The 15141-nt window shown below is 43.3% G+C and overlaps 1 protein-coding gene and 1 non-coding gene across 2 annotated transcripts in view; one reads left to right on the forward strand and one right to left on the reverse strand.

The window, feature by feature from the left end:
• The window catches only part of LOC116073342 (zinc finger protein 426), a 27493-nt gene that overhangs the window by 7233 nt on the left and 5119 nt on the right, over positions 1–15141 (reverse strand). The window contains exons 2-4 of the mRNA XM_031345182.1: positions 5342–5463; positions 3127–3209; positions 1304–1430 (exon numbers count right to left, since the gene is read on the reverse strand). Of these exons, the coding sequence (XP_031201042.1) occupies positions 1304–1430; positions 3127–3209; positions 5342–5366 (235 nt within the window). The 5' untranslated portion in view covers positions 5367–5463. The remainder of the gene's footprint in view (positions 1–1303; positions 1431–3126; positions 3210–5341; positions 5464–15141) is intronic.
• Positions 5088–5196, forward strand: LOC116074027. The gene has a single exon (XR_004112017.1). It is a non-coding gene; the product is annotated as a U6 spliceosomal RNA (small nuclear RNA).

Consider the following 15141-nt stretch of genomic DNA (forward strand, 5'->3'; position numbering starts at 1 on the left):
CCTCTTGTTTTGATATATTTAAGGGGTGAAATGTGGACTCCCTCCCCAAAGCCCGGACAGTAACACAGTGCTGCGGAAGCGGCTACATTCAGAAGCTCCACCTTCATTGAGGAAGAAGGAAGTTACTGATTGGACTGTGACACTGGCGTAGTTTGGGGGAAGGGTTTTGCCCCAAGTATTTTACCTGTTGCGGGAACAAAGGAAATCCCATTAAATTCAAGATGACTGAGTGACCAGACCTCGTGTTGTCTAATGTTTTACTTTTCCCACGTGGGTACGGTACAGTATGGCTAGCCTACCTCTTCTTATCTCCTTCAATCTCTTCTTATCTATTTCTTATCTTACTCCTATTTCCAGAGGAACTCTTTATTCTTTTCATGTTGGCTCTGGATGCCAACACAACATCTCCCCAACCCCTTCTTTAATTAAATATATGTACTTGTGTGTATTATGTGTGTGGAACATGTATATGTGGTATATACACACATGTGCCCAAGTGTGCATGCCTATGCCCACATGCAAAAGATAAAGGAGGGTGTTGGGCACCATCCTCTATCACTCTCTGTCTTCTTTATGGCAGTCTCTTCTGGAAGCTTGGCTTGTATTTTGTTACCTAGGCTAACAGCCATCAAGCCTCCCCTCAATTCTACACTGGGGTTACACGCATGCATGCAAGACCATGCCCAGCTTTTTTCCTCAATCCAGGTCATCCTAAGAGTGGTAAAGCAAGGTCTCTTAACCACTGAGCCATCTCTCAAACTCCAAGAGAACTTATTGTCACAGAAATGATAATCAATTTCTCAGTTTCCGATTTAGCCTATCAAATGTGGAGAGGAAAAACATATACTTTCTTTTGGGAGGTGGGAGGCAGTTTTTAAGACAGGGTCCCTCTGTATAGCCCTGGCTGTCCTGGAAGTTACTCTGTATACCAGGCAGGTCTCAAACTCAGAGATATGCCTGCCTCTGCCTCCTTAGTGCTGAGACTAAAGGCATGCGCCATGACACCCAGCAAAAATATAAATGAAGAAACCTTGAACTTTTAAAAAACACCCTGGTAAAATAAAACACATTTAGGGTAGTAGACACCTTTAATCCCAGCATTCAGAAGGCAGTAGCAAGGGTAATGTCTGTGAGTGTGAGGTCAGCCTGTCTTACATCTCAAGTTCCAGGCTAGCGAAGGCTATACTGAGATTCCCCTGTCTCAAAACAAAACAAAACAAAACAACATGGAGTTAGGGATGGAACTGTCTTATTCAGGGTTGCTATCACCACTCCTGGCTACAGGTAGCAATAGCAGCCCTACCTACTGTGGCCAGGTTCTGGAAGTTCTCCAGCATCACTTCTCTGTAGAGGTTCCTCTGATCTGGGTTCAGTGAGGTCCACTCCTCTTGGGTGAAGTCCACAATCACATCCTCAAAGCTCACTGACTCCTGAAATATTGCAGACATGTTTGTTTGAGCCAAATAAGAACTCTTAATGAACATGGAGGGCAGTGAGGAAATAGGACCCAACATCTACAGAAAATTCCTCAGCTTCTGATTATCTAACACCAGGGTTAGGTAGCTTTACTAACTCCTCTTTGAACACACCGTGTGTGTGTGTGTGTATGTGTGTGTGTGTGTGTGTGTGTCTGTATGTGTCTGTGTCTGTGTGTGTCTGTGTGTATGTGTCTGTGTCTGTGTGTGTGTATGTGTCTCTGTGTGTGTCTGTGTGTGTATGTATGTGTATCTGTGTGTGTGTTGTACATGTCTCTGTGCCTATGTCTGTGCATGTCTCTGTGTGTGTATATATATACATGTGTAGTGGTAAGAACACTTGACTGTACAGGTCCATATGGAAGTTCAAGGGTGATATTGGAATTTCTTTTTCAGTTGATTCTTTACCCTCTTTTCTGAGACAGGGTTCCTCACTGAACCTGGAAATTGCTGTGTCAGCTAGACTAGCTGCCCAGGCCTAGCATCCACCCCTCTCTACCCACAGTCCCGAGATCACAGACATATGCAGCCATGCCAAGTTTTACATGGGTGATGAGAATCAAAACTCTTGTATTTGGACACTTGTATTTGGACGAGCCCTTTACCCACTGAACCATCTCCCTAGTACCCTAGAACCTTGAATGAGCATGCTAGGCAGGACTCTATCACTAAGCTCCATCCCCAGCCCTATTCTCACTCTTGATTTCCTCAAGTCATATACCACTGCTAAAAAGCAACTGATACCAGCAGTACACAAGAAAATATTGTGGTATTTCTCTGTATTAAGCACACTGACCAGTGCTTCCAAAATACGTGATGAACGAGCAAACATAAATAAATGTCTGTGGAAAAGGACACAGTCATCTGCCTTGTCATCTACCAGAGCACTCAACAAAGGAAGAAACATGCAGTGTTGACCAGGGGTCAGCAAGATGGCTGACCACCTGAGTGTGATCCTCAGACACACATGACACAAGGAGAGAGTTGAATCCTGAAAATTGTTCTCTGAATACACACACACACAGGAAAACACAAATATAATACAAGAACAAGAGTTGACACCATGAATGTAAAGTCAGGTTATTACTGAAAAACTAAAATTAACTGTAAGCTTCAAAGTCACTTAACAGGAAATATCTTATCATAGATATTGTTGGCTTGACACAAACTTGGAGTTTGAGAAGGAATCTCAACTGAGGAGCTGCTCTCACAGAATAGCCTGTGGGGCATTTTCTTGATTTCTGATTGATGAAGAAAGACCCAGCCTACTGTGGGTAGTACCATCCTGGGAAAGTGGGCTGGGATGTATAAGAAAGGTAGCTGAGCTAGCCAGGGGCACAAGCCAGTAAATAGATTCTACCATTCTCTGCTTCAGTTCCTGTCTTGGCTTCCCTCAGTGATGGATTATGATCTGAGAATTGTAAACTGAAAGGAACCCTTTCTACCCTCCAAGTTGCAATGGTGTTTGCCACAGTAACAGAAAGCAAACTAAAACAGGCTCTATCTCCCAGGAAATCCAGGGTACTAGATAAGTTTATCCAAAGGAAACTGTCTATAGGTAGGACATTTTGAATGTGTGTGTGTGTGTGTGTGTGTGTGTGTGCGTGTTTGTGTGTGTGTGTGCGCGCACGTGCACATATGTATGTTTTACCTGATAATCTGTCAGGCAATCAACCAACATCATTTCTGCTGAGACTTTTTCTTCCTGAAGGCAGACTGAGTCCTCTGAAGGACCTTATGAAAAAAGAGGGAGGTATGAATACTCAGTTGTCCAGAATTCTCATTCAAAGACACCGAAGTCATTCTGGCCTATTACAAAATCGTTATGGAAAGCTGGGCGGTGGTGGCGCATGCCTTTAATCCCAGCACTTAGGAGGCAGAGGCAGGCAGATTTCTGAGTTCGAGGCCACCCTGGTCTACAGAGTGAGTTCCAGGACAGCCAGGGCTACACAGAGAAACCTTGTCTCAAAAAACAAAATGAAACAAAAATACCAAAAGCCTTATGTAATCAATCTAACTCCATAGCGATCTCTCCCTACCTCCCTCCTATTCTCTTTTTCTGTGTCTCTCAATCTATGCCTCTCCTCCCTCTCTCCCTCTCTTGTTACCTGCCTCTCTCACACACACATTTGCATGCTCTTCCAATCCCCACACACCACAGAATGCTAGAGCAGCCCTGCCCCCTCTACAACCTGAAAGAAGGATGGCAAGGCATGCTGCTTATTAGGATAACTTTTTTTTTTTTTTTTTTTGGTTTTTTCAAGACACGGTTTCTCTGTATAGCCCTGGCTGTCCTGGAACTCACTGTAGACCAGGCTGGCCTCGAACTCAGAAATCCACCTGCCTCTGTTTCCCAAGTACTGGGATTAAAGGCATGTGCCACCACTGCCCGACAGGATAACTATTAATAACAAGTTCAGTTCACAAGTAAGAAGGCTTATGCTCTGAAAATGTCACTTTATCAGGGCTGGGGCTGTAGCTCAGTACAGTACTTGCCTAGCATGCATGTAGCCCCAGCTTCCATCTCAGCATAAAAACAGGTGTGGTGATGCATATCTGTCATCCCAGCTCAAGAAGTGGAAGCAAGAGCATCAGAAATTCAAGGCCATCAACTGTTACTAAACAAATCCGAAGCCACCATGGGCTACATAGAGCCCTATCCCAAAAAAGAAAAATGTTGGGGAATAGAAAGATGGTTCAGTGGCTAAGAGCACTAAATTCTTTTCCAGAGGACCAGATTCAATCTGAGCATGCACAGGCATCTTACAACTGTCTAGCCCTAGGGATCTGACACCCTCTTCTGGCTTCTGTGGGCCCTGCACACCCATGATGCATAACAAACATCCAGATAACACTCATGTGTAAAAAAATAAATCTAAAACAAATATGTCATGATTATAAAACTCCTACTGAAGACTACTTCTTTCCTCTTGCAGTACCCCTGTAGGCCAGCAAGTGGGTAAAGGCACTTCCTACCAAGCCTGTTGACCCAAGTTCAGTTCTAAAGAACCACATAGGAGGAGAGGACGGACTCCTAAAAATTGTATTCCCCACCTCACTTCCCCCTTCTCTCTCAGAACAGAAGGAAGGAAGGAAGGAAGGAAAGATAGACAGACAAACAGACAGACCTGACCTCCACATGCACACACCATGTATGCACATACATATGAGCACACACAGAGACACAAACACATGGGGGGCAGGACCCACAAAAGAACAACCTAGAGTACATTTCAAGTACTAGGCCCTTGCCTGGAAATGCTTGAAATCAATGAGACACTTGGTCCCTTCACTGGCACAGGGTCAAGCAAACTCAGAATGTGCACAGCTGTTATTTACCGTATATCTTCTCAGAGAACTACCCTTTGTTTTCAGACTACATGTGCATTAGTGTTTGGCCTGCACATATGTCTGTGCAACACATGTATACCTAATGCTTGCCGAGGTCAGAAGAAGGCATCAGGTTCCTGGAACTGGAGTTGCAGGTGGTCGCGAGCCACTGTTTGGGTGCTGGGAACAGAACTGGAGTTTCAAGAGCAGCAAGTGTTTTTAACAGCTGAGCCAACTCTCTATTCCTGAGAACTACCTTTTAAGACTACTTAAAAGAATCTCTGCTGGCTTCAGCAGCACATATACTGAAATTGTAACAATACAACTGAGAAGATTAGCATGGTCCCTACGCAAGGATGACATGCAAATTCTTGACACATTCCTTATTTTTGGATTCAGGATGTAATATATGAGAGAAGAATAAATAAAAACAGTAAAAGAATCCACAATTCTGTCTCAGACTACTGTGCTACTCTATACAGTACTACTTTAGGGGAACCTTAGGAGTTCTGAGAAACAGGATCAGTAGAACTCACCATGGGATGAATCAGGAGCTGCCATCCTGTAACACGGAAGTCTGCATGAATACTCCTTTCACTGAGGCAAGCATTGCTTTAGTGCAGCTGATGAATTTCAGTGGACAGTGGCACTCTCTCACCTGTTATACACAACTGTTAGCATTCCTGTAATATCAACCACTAATTAACATAAACTACATAGGCATTATCTGTCAACTGCAATACATAGATTACATGCAGGAAACACACAAGGCCACTAAGCACAGTACTCCCTGAAACATGAATCCTAGTGACACTGTGGTTCACTGAGAAATGCCATACCTGCAGCAGACAATGAGCAAGGAGGGATGTGTGTGTGTGTGTGTGTGTGTGTGTGTGTGTGTGTGTGTGTATGTGTGTGTGTGTGTGCGTGTGTGTGTGTGTGTTCAATTAATCATTATAACCAACATTCACAATACATATCACTGCCCTAAAAAGATCTACAGTCAAAGCAAAGTATGGTGTTGCACACTTATAATGCCAGCCCACGAGAGACTGAGTTCAGGGAATTGCTGCAAGTTCAAAGCTACCCTGGGATACAAAACAAAACCCCTCAAACAGGGAGCTAGCAAGATGGCTAAGCAAATAAAGGTACCTGCCACCAGACAATGTAATGCTGAAAACTTGAGTTTGGTCTCCAGGACCCATGTAAATGTGGAAGGTGAGAGCCACCTCTATAACTGTCTTCTGAGCTCCACTCATGAGGTGACATGTGCACCCTTCTCCCCACACCATACACTACAGAGAAGATAATCATAAAATCTAAAACAGAACAAAACAGGAGAGCATCTATATCCACAGAGCACTAGTGATTCCTCGTTTATCACCCAGTGATAAATGGTGATGTAGGACCTTTAGACTAGGTAAGGGTTTCTTTTGTTAGTATGCAAACTTGCTCTCATCTTTAACAAGTGGTAAAATTGTACGTACACAAACAACTCATTATTTTCTGATTTATTTGTGTGTATGTGTATATATAGAGGCCAAAAGGTGTCCACTGCCCTTCTCTCTCCTTCTCCACCTGTTCATTTAAGGCAGGGTCTCTCCCTGAACGCAGGGTTCATGTTTTCTCAGCTATGCGGAAAGCCCAAGTACCTCGTGACCCCATCCTCCTGAGGACGAGAGTTACACATTTGCTGTACCTCGTGACCCCATACTCCTGAGGACGGGAATTACACATTTGCTGAACATCTGGTTTGACACGAGTGCTTGAATCCACAGTGTTCCTAAACACTGAGCCATCTTTATGGTCCCAAAATAATTTTTTTGTTTCCAGGTAGATTTTTGTTGGTGGTAGTATTTAAATCTGTTTTGCAGATGTGGGAGATAAAACTCAGGATCTCATATGTGGAAGACAAGAGTTCTACCTCTGAACTACCTTAAGTAGTTCTTAAAAGTAAGGGTATTTTGGCAGGGGTGGAATCTCAGAACATAATTTAAGCAGTGAGCAACCTCAGCAAGGTTTTGGTAGAAAATACTAAACACAAAAGACATGCCTTTTCCTCCTGGTGCAAGGGAGGTTAGAGCAAAACCAGGCCTTGTTCAACCCCTGTCTTACGGGTCTTTCCAGAGACCCATCTTTTCATAGGTGTTGTGTTTTAGGAGTTTGTGTGCTTGCCTAAATCAAGATCTCACTGTATAGCTGGGGCTGGCCTCACCCTCACAGCTCCTCCCACTCTGGTCCCTTAGATCCTGGGGTGACTGGCACTTGCCCTGGGGCTCCTGCCCTACCTCTCAGTGTTTAAATTTCACACAAGTTTGCTTTTATTTACCTTTCACATTTTTTCTTTTTCTCCCCCCGCCCCAAGACAGGGTTTTTGTGTTTCCCTGGCTAGATTGGAACTTGTTCTGTAGACCAGGGATCACTGTCTTCAGAGTACTGTAAATAAAGGCCTTAAAGCAAAACAAAACAAACACGGTATCATGTCCTACACTGGCTTCAAACTCACTATGTATCCAAGGCTGGCCTTGAACATCTAATCCTCGGGCCTCCATATTTCAAGGACTGGAATTAACATAAATGTGTGCCACCATGCACAGCATGTGTGGTAATGCTGAATAAACCCAGTGTTTTGTGAATGCTAGGAAAGCATTCTACCAAGTTATGTCCCCAGCCCCCCTTTGATTCTTTCATTGTTAAACATTATATTAAAAAATAATTCTGGAGACCAGAGAGATGGCTCAGCTATTAAATCCTAGGCTTACAACCAAAAACATAAAAAATATTTTTGTTAAAATTTAATGACAATTATTTATTCATTGAACCCAAATTGTAGCCTAATTTACACAATTCATTAGCTATACAATAAATTCACCCAGAAACCTTACACACACCTCATTCCACAGATTAGATTAAAACACTGACTCTAAGATATAATTAAAACTGAACACATACTTTTGTTCCCATGGGAAGAGGGGAAGCATGTGCCATGTGCATAAAGGCTAACAGACCCTGGGTGTCCTGCTCTGTGACTTGCCACCATATTCCACTGAGACAGGGCCTTACTAACATGCAGTCAGGCCAGCAGCCAGCAGCCGGCAGCCTTGGCAAGCCTCCATACCTAACTACTGGGGCTACAAGTACACAAATGACTATGCCCCCGGTATTGAGGACTTGACCCCAGCTTCTTACGCTTGTATAGTGCAGGTTCATACCTCCTGAACCAACTCCTCAGCTCAAATATACACATCTCAACTATGCACTGCAGTTTTGACAACAGCATGGATTCCAACACATGCCTAAACAAGACTAAAAAATCTCCTCAGAGTCCACAGCTCCCTGCTCCCAAGATATTTAATCTAATGTGTCTCCTACTTAAGAAAACACCTGGGAGAAATAAATTAACACCATCTTCTGGAATTATGGAAGAGCAACAAGTGTTCTTAACTGCTGAGCCATCTCTCTTGCACCCCAACAACATGAATTTAGTTGTTCTTGTCTAAAAGTGATGACAACAACGACAACCACAATAACAATGTGTGGTATGGGATGTGTGATGTGGGAATAGGTATACAACAAAACACATGCAAGGCTGAGGGACACTTCCAGAAATAGTCTGTCCTTTTACTGTGAGCTCCAGGGATCGAACACCAGCTGTTAGACTTGGAAGGAAGCACCTTCAGCTGCTAGCTGCTGAGTCTTCTCTCTAGTCCTTTATATATCTATATTTCATTATTATTATTATTATTATTATTATTATTATTATTATTACTATTATTTTAGCGTGTGTACGTATGCACGTGTGTGTGTGTGCACAGATACATATGCCAATGGTATAAAGGAGAAAGTAAGCAAAAAATTTGGAAAGCTGGTTCTTTCTTTCTTTTTTCTTTTTTTCTGAGACAGGGTTTCTCTGTGTTGTCCTGGCTGTCCTGGTACTCATTCTGTAGACCAGGCTGGCCTCGAACTCTGGTTCTCTCTTTCAACTGTGGTTCCAGAGACTAAATTCTGACCAAGCTTGCACAGCACATGCTCTACTGAGCAGCTCATTACCCTTTTAAAGGCTTCGTTATTACTGTATGCATGTGTGTGTGTGTGCCCATGCTCCATGGCACATAGGGACCAGAGAGCAATTTGTGAGAGTTGGTTCTCTCCTTCTCCCTTATGGGCCCAGGACTGGCCTCAGGACTGGCCTCAGGACAGCATGCTTAGCACCAAGCGCCTTTACTGCCTGAGCCATCTTACCGGCCCTCCTTCTCTTTTTGATCATCCCAGGTGCTGAGATTATAAATGTACATCTTTATTCCTGGTAACTCAGTGGTGTGTGTGTGTGTGTGTGTGTGTGTGTGTGTGTGTGTATACACATGTGCACTCACCACAGGTGTCCAAGTGCCTGTGTCAGAGGGTATCAGATACCTTGAAGTTAGAATTACTGGTGGTCTGACTTGGATGCTGGAAACTGAACTTGGATCCTCTAGAAGAGCAGCAAGAACTTTTACCTGGTGAGCCATTATTCTAGCACAACTCATTTTTTTTTTTTTTTGGCTCTTTTGAGACAGGGTTTCTCTGTATAGCCTTGGCTGTTCTGGAACTCACTCTGTAGACTAGGCTGGCCTCAAACTCAGAAATCCATCTGCCTCTGCCTCCCAAGTGCTGGAATTAAAGGCATGCGCCACCACTACCCAGCACAACTCAATAACTTAAACAGCAATTAAGAATGCTAACACTTGCCACCTGGGCTATGCAGATACAAAAGATGACTTAGCTCCCACTGGTTTATAATTCTAACTGGAAAGCATATGACATATGACAAAACACATCTGTAATCCTTCTGAGGATAGTGGTAAGAGGATAAGTTCAAGGTCATTCCTGGCTACACGGTGAGGTTAAAGCCAGCCTTGCAAACTGAACAAAAAATAAAACCAAATCCATACATCTAGGAAGAGTACCATTAGACTTATGGCAAGGGTCTGGAATCCAACTCATAACCAGACACTCCACTTTGCTTTTAATACTCAAGACCAGATACCTCTAAATCGAAGGCAACATTTTCAAAACAGGATCCTGACAGCCTAGAGTAGCCTTGAACTTCCCACCCTTCTCTCGGCTTCTGCAGTGTTAGAATTATGTACCTGTGGCTATTTGGCCAATGTTAAGTGCTGAGAATGACGGTTATTAAAACATAATTTTGGAATATCCTTGAATGTTCTCTATAAGAAATATGCAGATAGTAGGATGCAGCTGGGATGGTACTATCTCTCTTTCCCCTGTGGGCAGATAAAAGCCTACTATTCATTCAGTAAGTACTAAAGATTTTTAAAAATATTTGTTATTTTGTCTCTATGTGTAGGCATGCAAAGTTAATGTTAGATGACAATTTCCAAGAACTTGTTCTCTCCTTCCCCTGTGGATTCCAGAGATCAAACTCAGGTTACAAGACTTAGAAGACAAGGGTTTTTGCACAGAGTCACCCACCTGCCTGAACTAAAAATCTTGTTTGTTTGTATTGTTTGATTTGGTTTCTCTGTGCAGCTTTGGCTATCCTGAAACTTACTCTGTAGATCAGGCTGCCTCTGCCTCTGCCTCTGCCTCTGCCTCTGCCTCTGCCTCTGCCTCTGCCTCTGCCTCTGCCTCTGCCTCTGCCTCTGCCTCTGCCTCTGCCTCTGCCTCTGCCTCTGCCTCTGCCTCTGCCTCTGCCTCCTAAGTGCTGGGATTAAAGGGTATGCTGCCACCACCTAATCATGAACTAAGCAATCTTAACCAAAAGCAACTTAAGGGGATAATGGTTTTACTTGGGTTACTACTAGAAACCACAGTCCATCACTGACGGAAGTCTAGGCATGAACTCAAGCAGCTGCTTACATCACACTGGGAATCAAGGGCAGAGGAACGAACAGCTCCTTGCTTTCATACTCTCTCATACTCAGCTTGCTTTCTCCTGTCTTATATGTTTCAGAGTTCAAAACCAGGAAACGGAGGCACCCTCAACAAGTTGGACCTTCCTATAGGAATTATCAATCAAGGCAATGCCCCCACTCACACGCTCACAGGCAAATCTGATTTACACAGTTCCTTACTGAGATTCTTCCCAGATGATTTTATGCTGACAAGTTGACAATTAAAAGCTAACTATTGGGCTGGAGAGATGGCTCAGTGGTTAAGAGCACTGACTGCTCTTCCAAAGGGCCTGAGTTCAAATCCCAGCAACCACATGGTGGCTCACAACCATCTGTAATGAGATCTGATGCCCTCTTCTGGGATGTCTGAAGACAGCTACAGTGTACTTATATATAATAAATAAATAAATCTTTTTAAAAAAAGCTAACTATTACATCACAAAGGACAAAAATAAATACTCCGACAGTATGGGTTAAATGAAGTGGAGCAGATGGGCAGAATAGAAGACGGAATATGGAAAAGACAACACTAAAGGCTTTTGAAAGTATTATATGGAATCTTACCTTCCTAAAATTCATACTTTTATAAAAAGGAGTTAAGCAGAATTAACCTACAACCTGACAGCAATGCCTCTACCGGATACCACAGGCTAACGCATAAAAAGTTCAGAGCCAGGAATGAACTACTTCTGGATCTGTTGGCCAGTGGTGCTGCACAGATCTCCAAACATTAAAGACTATGGCCATTGCTCTTGCTTACCCTCCAGAACTTGAGAACAAGACCCTCCTACTGAAGACACCACAAACTTTAGCCACAGAACATGTAAGAAACCAAGCTGGTATTAAGCTGGAAGCTTCACCCCTACTGGCTAGCTTGTACAGTGCTAAATGTTATGCACACTAGCTACTAAGGGATAAAAGGAATCTCCAGTCATCCAGCTATGAACTCTGCAATAACAACCAACCTGGAAAGATATGCCCACCGATGTAAAACTGGCACAAATGTCATGGGAATACTTTCTGATTGGAGTTAAGGCTCTCTGCACAAATTGAACCCATTCCGAGAAACCGTGAACCTATACCTAGTATTATTAGAGCCAAGAAGCCATGGCTAGGTAGGATTTAGACCCTAGGGGGAAACCTACCACTGTTATTCTGCTAAATAGACATAGTGTTAAAAAAAAAAACTCCTAGTAACTTATCACTATACTAATAGATTAGTACATCTCTAAATCTTCATTAGAGAGACTTCCTGCAGAAGATGGCAATCAGCATAAAGACCCACAACTGGTCAGAGTGCTCAACCCAATGAGGCATCTCTATCACCCCTTTCCATTCAAGGATCAGGAATCATCAAGGAAGATGGAGTAGAAAGAGCCAGAAGCCACAAATGACTCCAATGAATGTGCTTCCCAGACAAACTAGGGTACATGCACAAATGAACTCACAGCAGTGGTAATCACATGACCAAGACCTCTGCACGCTCAAGCTAGACAAACTCAGCACAGAGGGGAAAGCAGACCAAGGCTTAGTCTCCTTTGCCACTGAGTGACTTCAAGGTAATTTTAAGGTGTGAGCTGGCACGTATGATACGATTTTGACAAAACACACTGAGTGTCAATACTAGAGGCTTTGTGCTTATGGCACATCCTATTAACACAGAACTAAATACATTAATTGCTCCCACATTTATATTCCAGTAGACTATTCATGATCAATTAGTCTGTATGGAAGAAATAAGGTGACTATGGGACAATAAAACATTGAGAAAGGGCTGGGACGATGGCCCTCAGTGGTTAAGGCTGACTGCTCTTCCAGAGGTCCTGAGTTCAGTTCCCAGCAACCACATGGTGGCTCACAACCATCTGTGATGGGATCCAATGCCCTCTTCTGGTGTGTCTGAAGACAGCTACAGTGTACTCACACACATAAAATTAATTTTTAAAAAAATTCTTAAAAAAAAAAACATTTAAAAAAAATTGAGAGAGGCTGGGTGAGGCAGAGGCAGGCAGATTTCTGAGTTCGAGGCCAGCCTGATCTACAGAGTGAGTTCCAGGACAGCCAGGGCTACACAGAGAAACCCTGTCTCGAAAAAACAAAACAAAACAAAATAAAAAAAAGAGTTAAGATAGGCAGAAGACTTAGATGTTGACTTCTGAGTTCCACATGTGTATCTAAACACACAAAACTACACATGCATATATTCACAAAACACACAAATAACTAAATGATTTTAAAACACATTTATTTAAAAAGTCTCTCCTGGAAATAAGGGGACTGTTATACTGTACATTTCACTCAGGAACCTGATGATAGAGGGAGGTACCAAGTGAGAAACAGACTCATGTGAACACTGTACACTGGGAAGTTTCAATATGGAAAACATGGGAAGATAAGCAAAAAGAAATAGATATGCTGCTGACTGGGGCCCCAGGCCAAGCCAAAGATGCTATTATAAAGAGGACAGGTATATACAGAATGTGGTGATGTGAGTAACATACATACAGCTGATATGGACCTGAAATCCCAGCATTTAGGAGGTGGAAACAGGAAGTCCACGAGCGTAAGGTCATCCTCAGCTACACTGGGAATTCAAGGCCAGCCTGAGTCTTGTCTCAAAACAAAACTGAATATAATATTAGAGTTAGCAAAGGAGAACATGCTTAGCAAATGGTCAGTAATTTCAAATACATGTGATAATAGGACGGCTGGTTGACCACTGAATTCAATGCTCCTCCGGACAATATAAAGGTGGAACAAGTGTGCTAGTTCCTGCACTTCATTAAAGAAATTAAGACTAAGGTATGAAAAGCAGCAGCAGCTTACTGAGCTGCATCATGTTCATAGTGCAGCAGTATCCTCCCACAGCACACAAGCTCACATTGCTATTCACACACCAGACCCAAGGAGCTCCTGAACGGGACTACATTGTTCCTACAGCTATAATTCATCAGAAGGCCCAGATCTGATTCAACACTGGCTTGGGCCTTAATGTCCATGCCAGGTTTATGGGATGTTGGAGTAAGCTTTCTTTACATTGTGTGAAGGTGTGTCTCTGTATTTTCAATTGTGAATTGAGAGCTATGTGCTGGCAATATTTTGGTATTGTCATTTCAATGCCCCATCACCCTGTTTTCTATTTTGCAAATATTTGTCCTTCTACATCTCCCTAAAGGCAATCTGGAAATGTATCAGAGGTTATCTTGCTGCTGGTTGGTTATAATGACGATCTGAGGGCCTGGAGCTGGGCAGGAAATAGGGGGGTGGAACTTCCAGGCAGACAGAATGTCCCAGAGAGAAGAAAGCAGTCATTGAGAATGGGCATGGAGAGGAACAGACAATAACCACACCAGAGCTCAGAGGTACAGATGGGTTGTAGTTGGGTTAAGTTAGATAAGCTAGCTAGGAGACTGCCCCACCAAAAGGCCTAAGCTTTAAACTTCATTAGCAGCCACCTTGTCTTATTTATACCACTGGAGGCATCCTTTATCCTGCTATAATGGGAAATTCATGATCTGGAATATGATGAGCAGCTGGGTATGGAGCTGGCATTTGTGATAATCCCTTCTTTTTTTTGTTTGCTTTTTGTTTTTTGTTTTTTTGTTTTTTCAAGACAGGGTTTCTCTGTGTAGCCCTGGCTGTCCTGGAACTCACTCTGTAGACCAGGCTGGCCTCGAACTCAGAAATCTGCCTGCCTCCCGTTCTATCCGTTCTTGGATAGACCAGTAGGTGGTATGCTGTTTGCTGGCTTGATGTAAGGCCCAGCGATCAGAAGAATAAGGCAACAAAAGCATGTGGGACAGACACTCCACAAGGCATGAGAGACACTGAGAAACTCTCCGCAGCAAAGGGTCACCAAAGGGCACTAACAAGATTAACCATTGCTTTCAATTTCTCAGTAAAAATTTAAAATAAAGGGTGTATTCCCACCAGAAATAAAAAAGTAGGGCCACCAAGATGGCTCAGTAGATAAAAAGGTTCACCGCCAAGTCTGGTGAATGCTGTTCAATCCCAGAGTCCTGCAGGGTAGAAGGAGAAAACTAACTCTCCCAAGTTGCCCCCTGATCTCAACCCCTCCCAAGCATAATTTTAAAAGAAAAAGGATGAATGAGTGAGATGTTGCATTTTTTCTGTCAATAATATGCATCAGGGCTCCAAAGGGGATAGGAACTCCACAGGAAGACCAACAGAGTCAACTAACCTTGGGCTCAGAGTCTGAACCACCAACCAAAGAACATACACAGGCTGGACCTAGGCCTCCCCACATATATGTAACAGATGTGCAGCTTGGTCTTCATATGGGTCCCAAACAACTGGAATGGTGGCTATTCCAAAAGATGTTGCCTGTACATGGGATATGTTCTTCTAGCTGGACTGTCTTATCTGGCCTCAGTGGGAGAGGATGCACCTAGCCTCGCAGAGACCTGAAGTGCTGGGGGGGG

Source organism: Mastomys coucha, unplaced genomic scaffold (genome assembly GCF_008632895.1).
Source record: "Mastomys coucha isolate ucsf_1 unplaced genomic scaffold, UCSF_Mcou_1 pScaffold23, whole genome shotgun sequence".
Taxonomy (NCBI): Eukaryota; Metazoa; Chordata; class Mammalia; order Rodentia; family Muridae; genus Mastomys; species Mastomys coucha.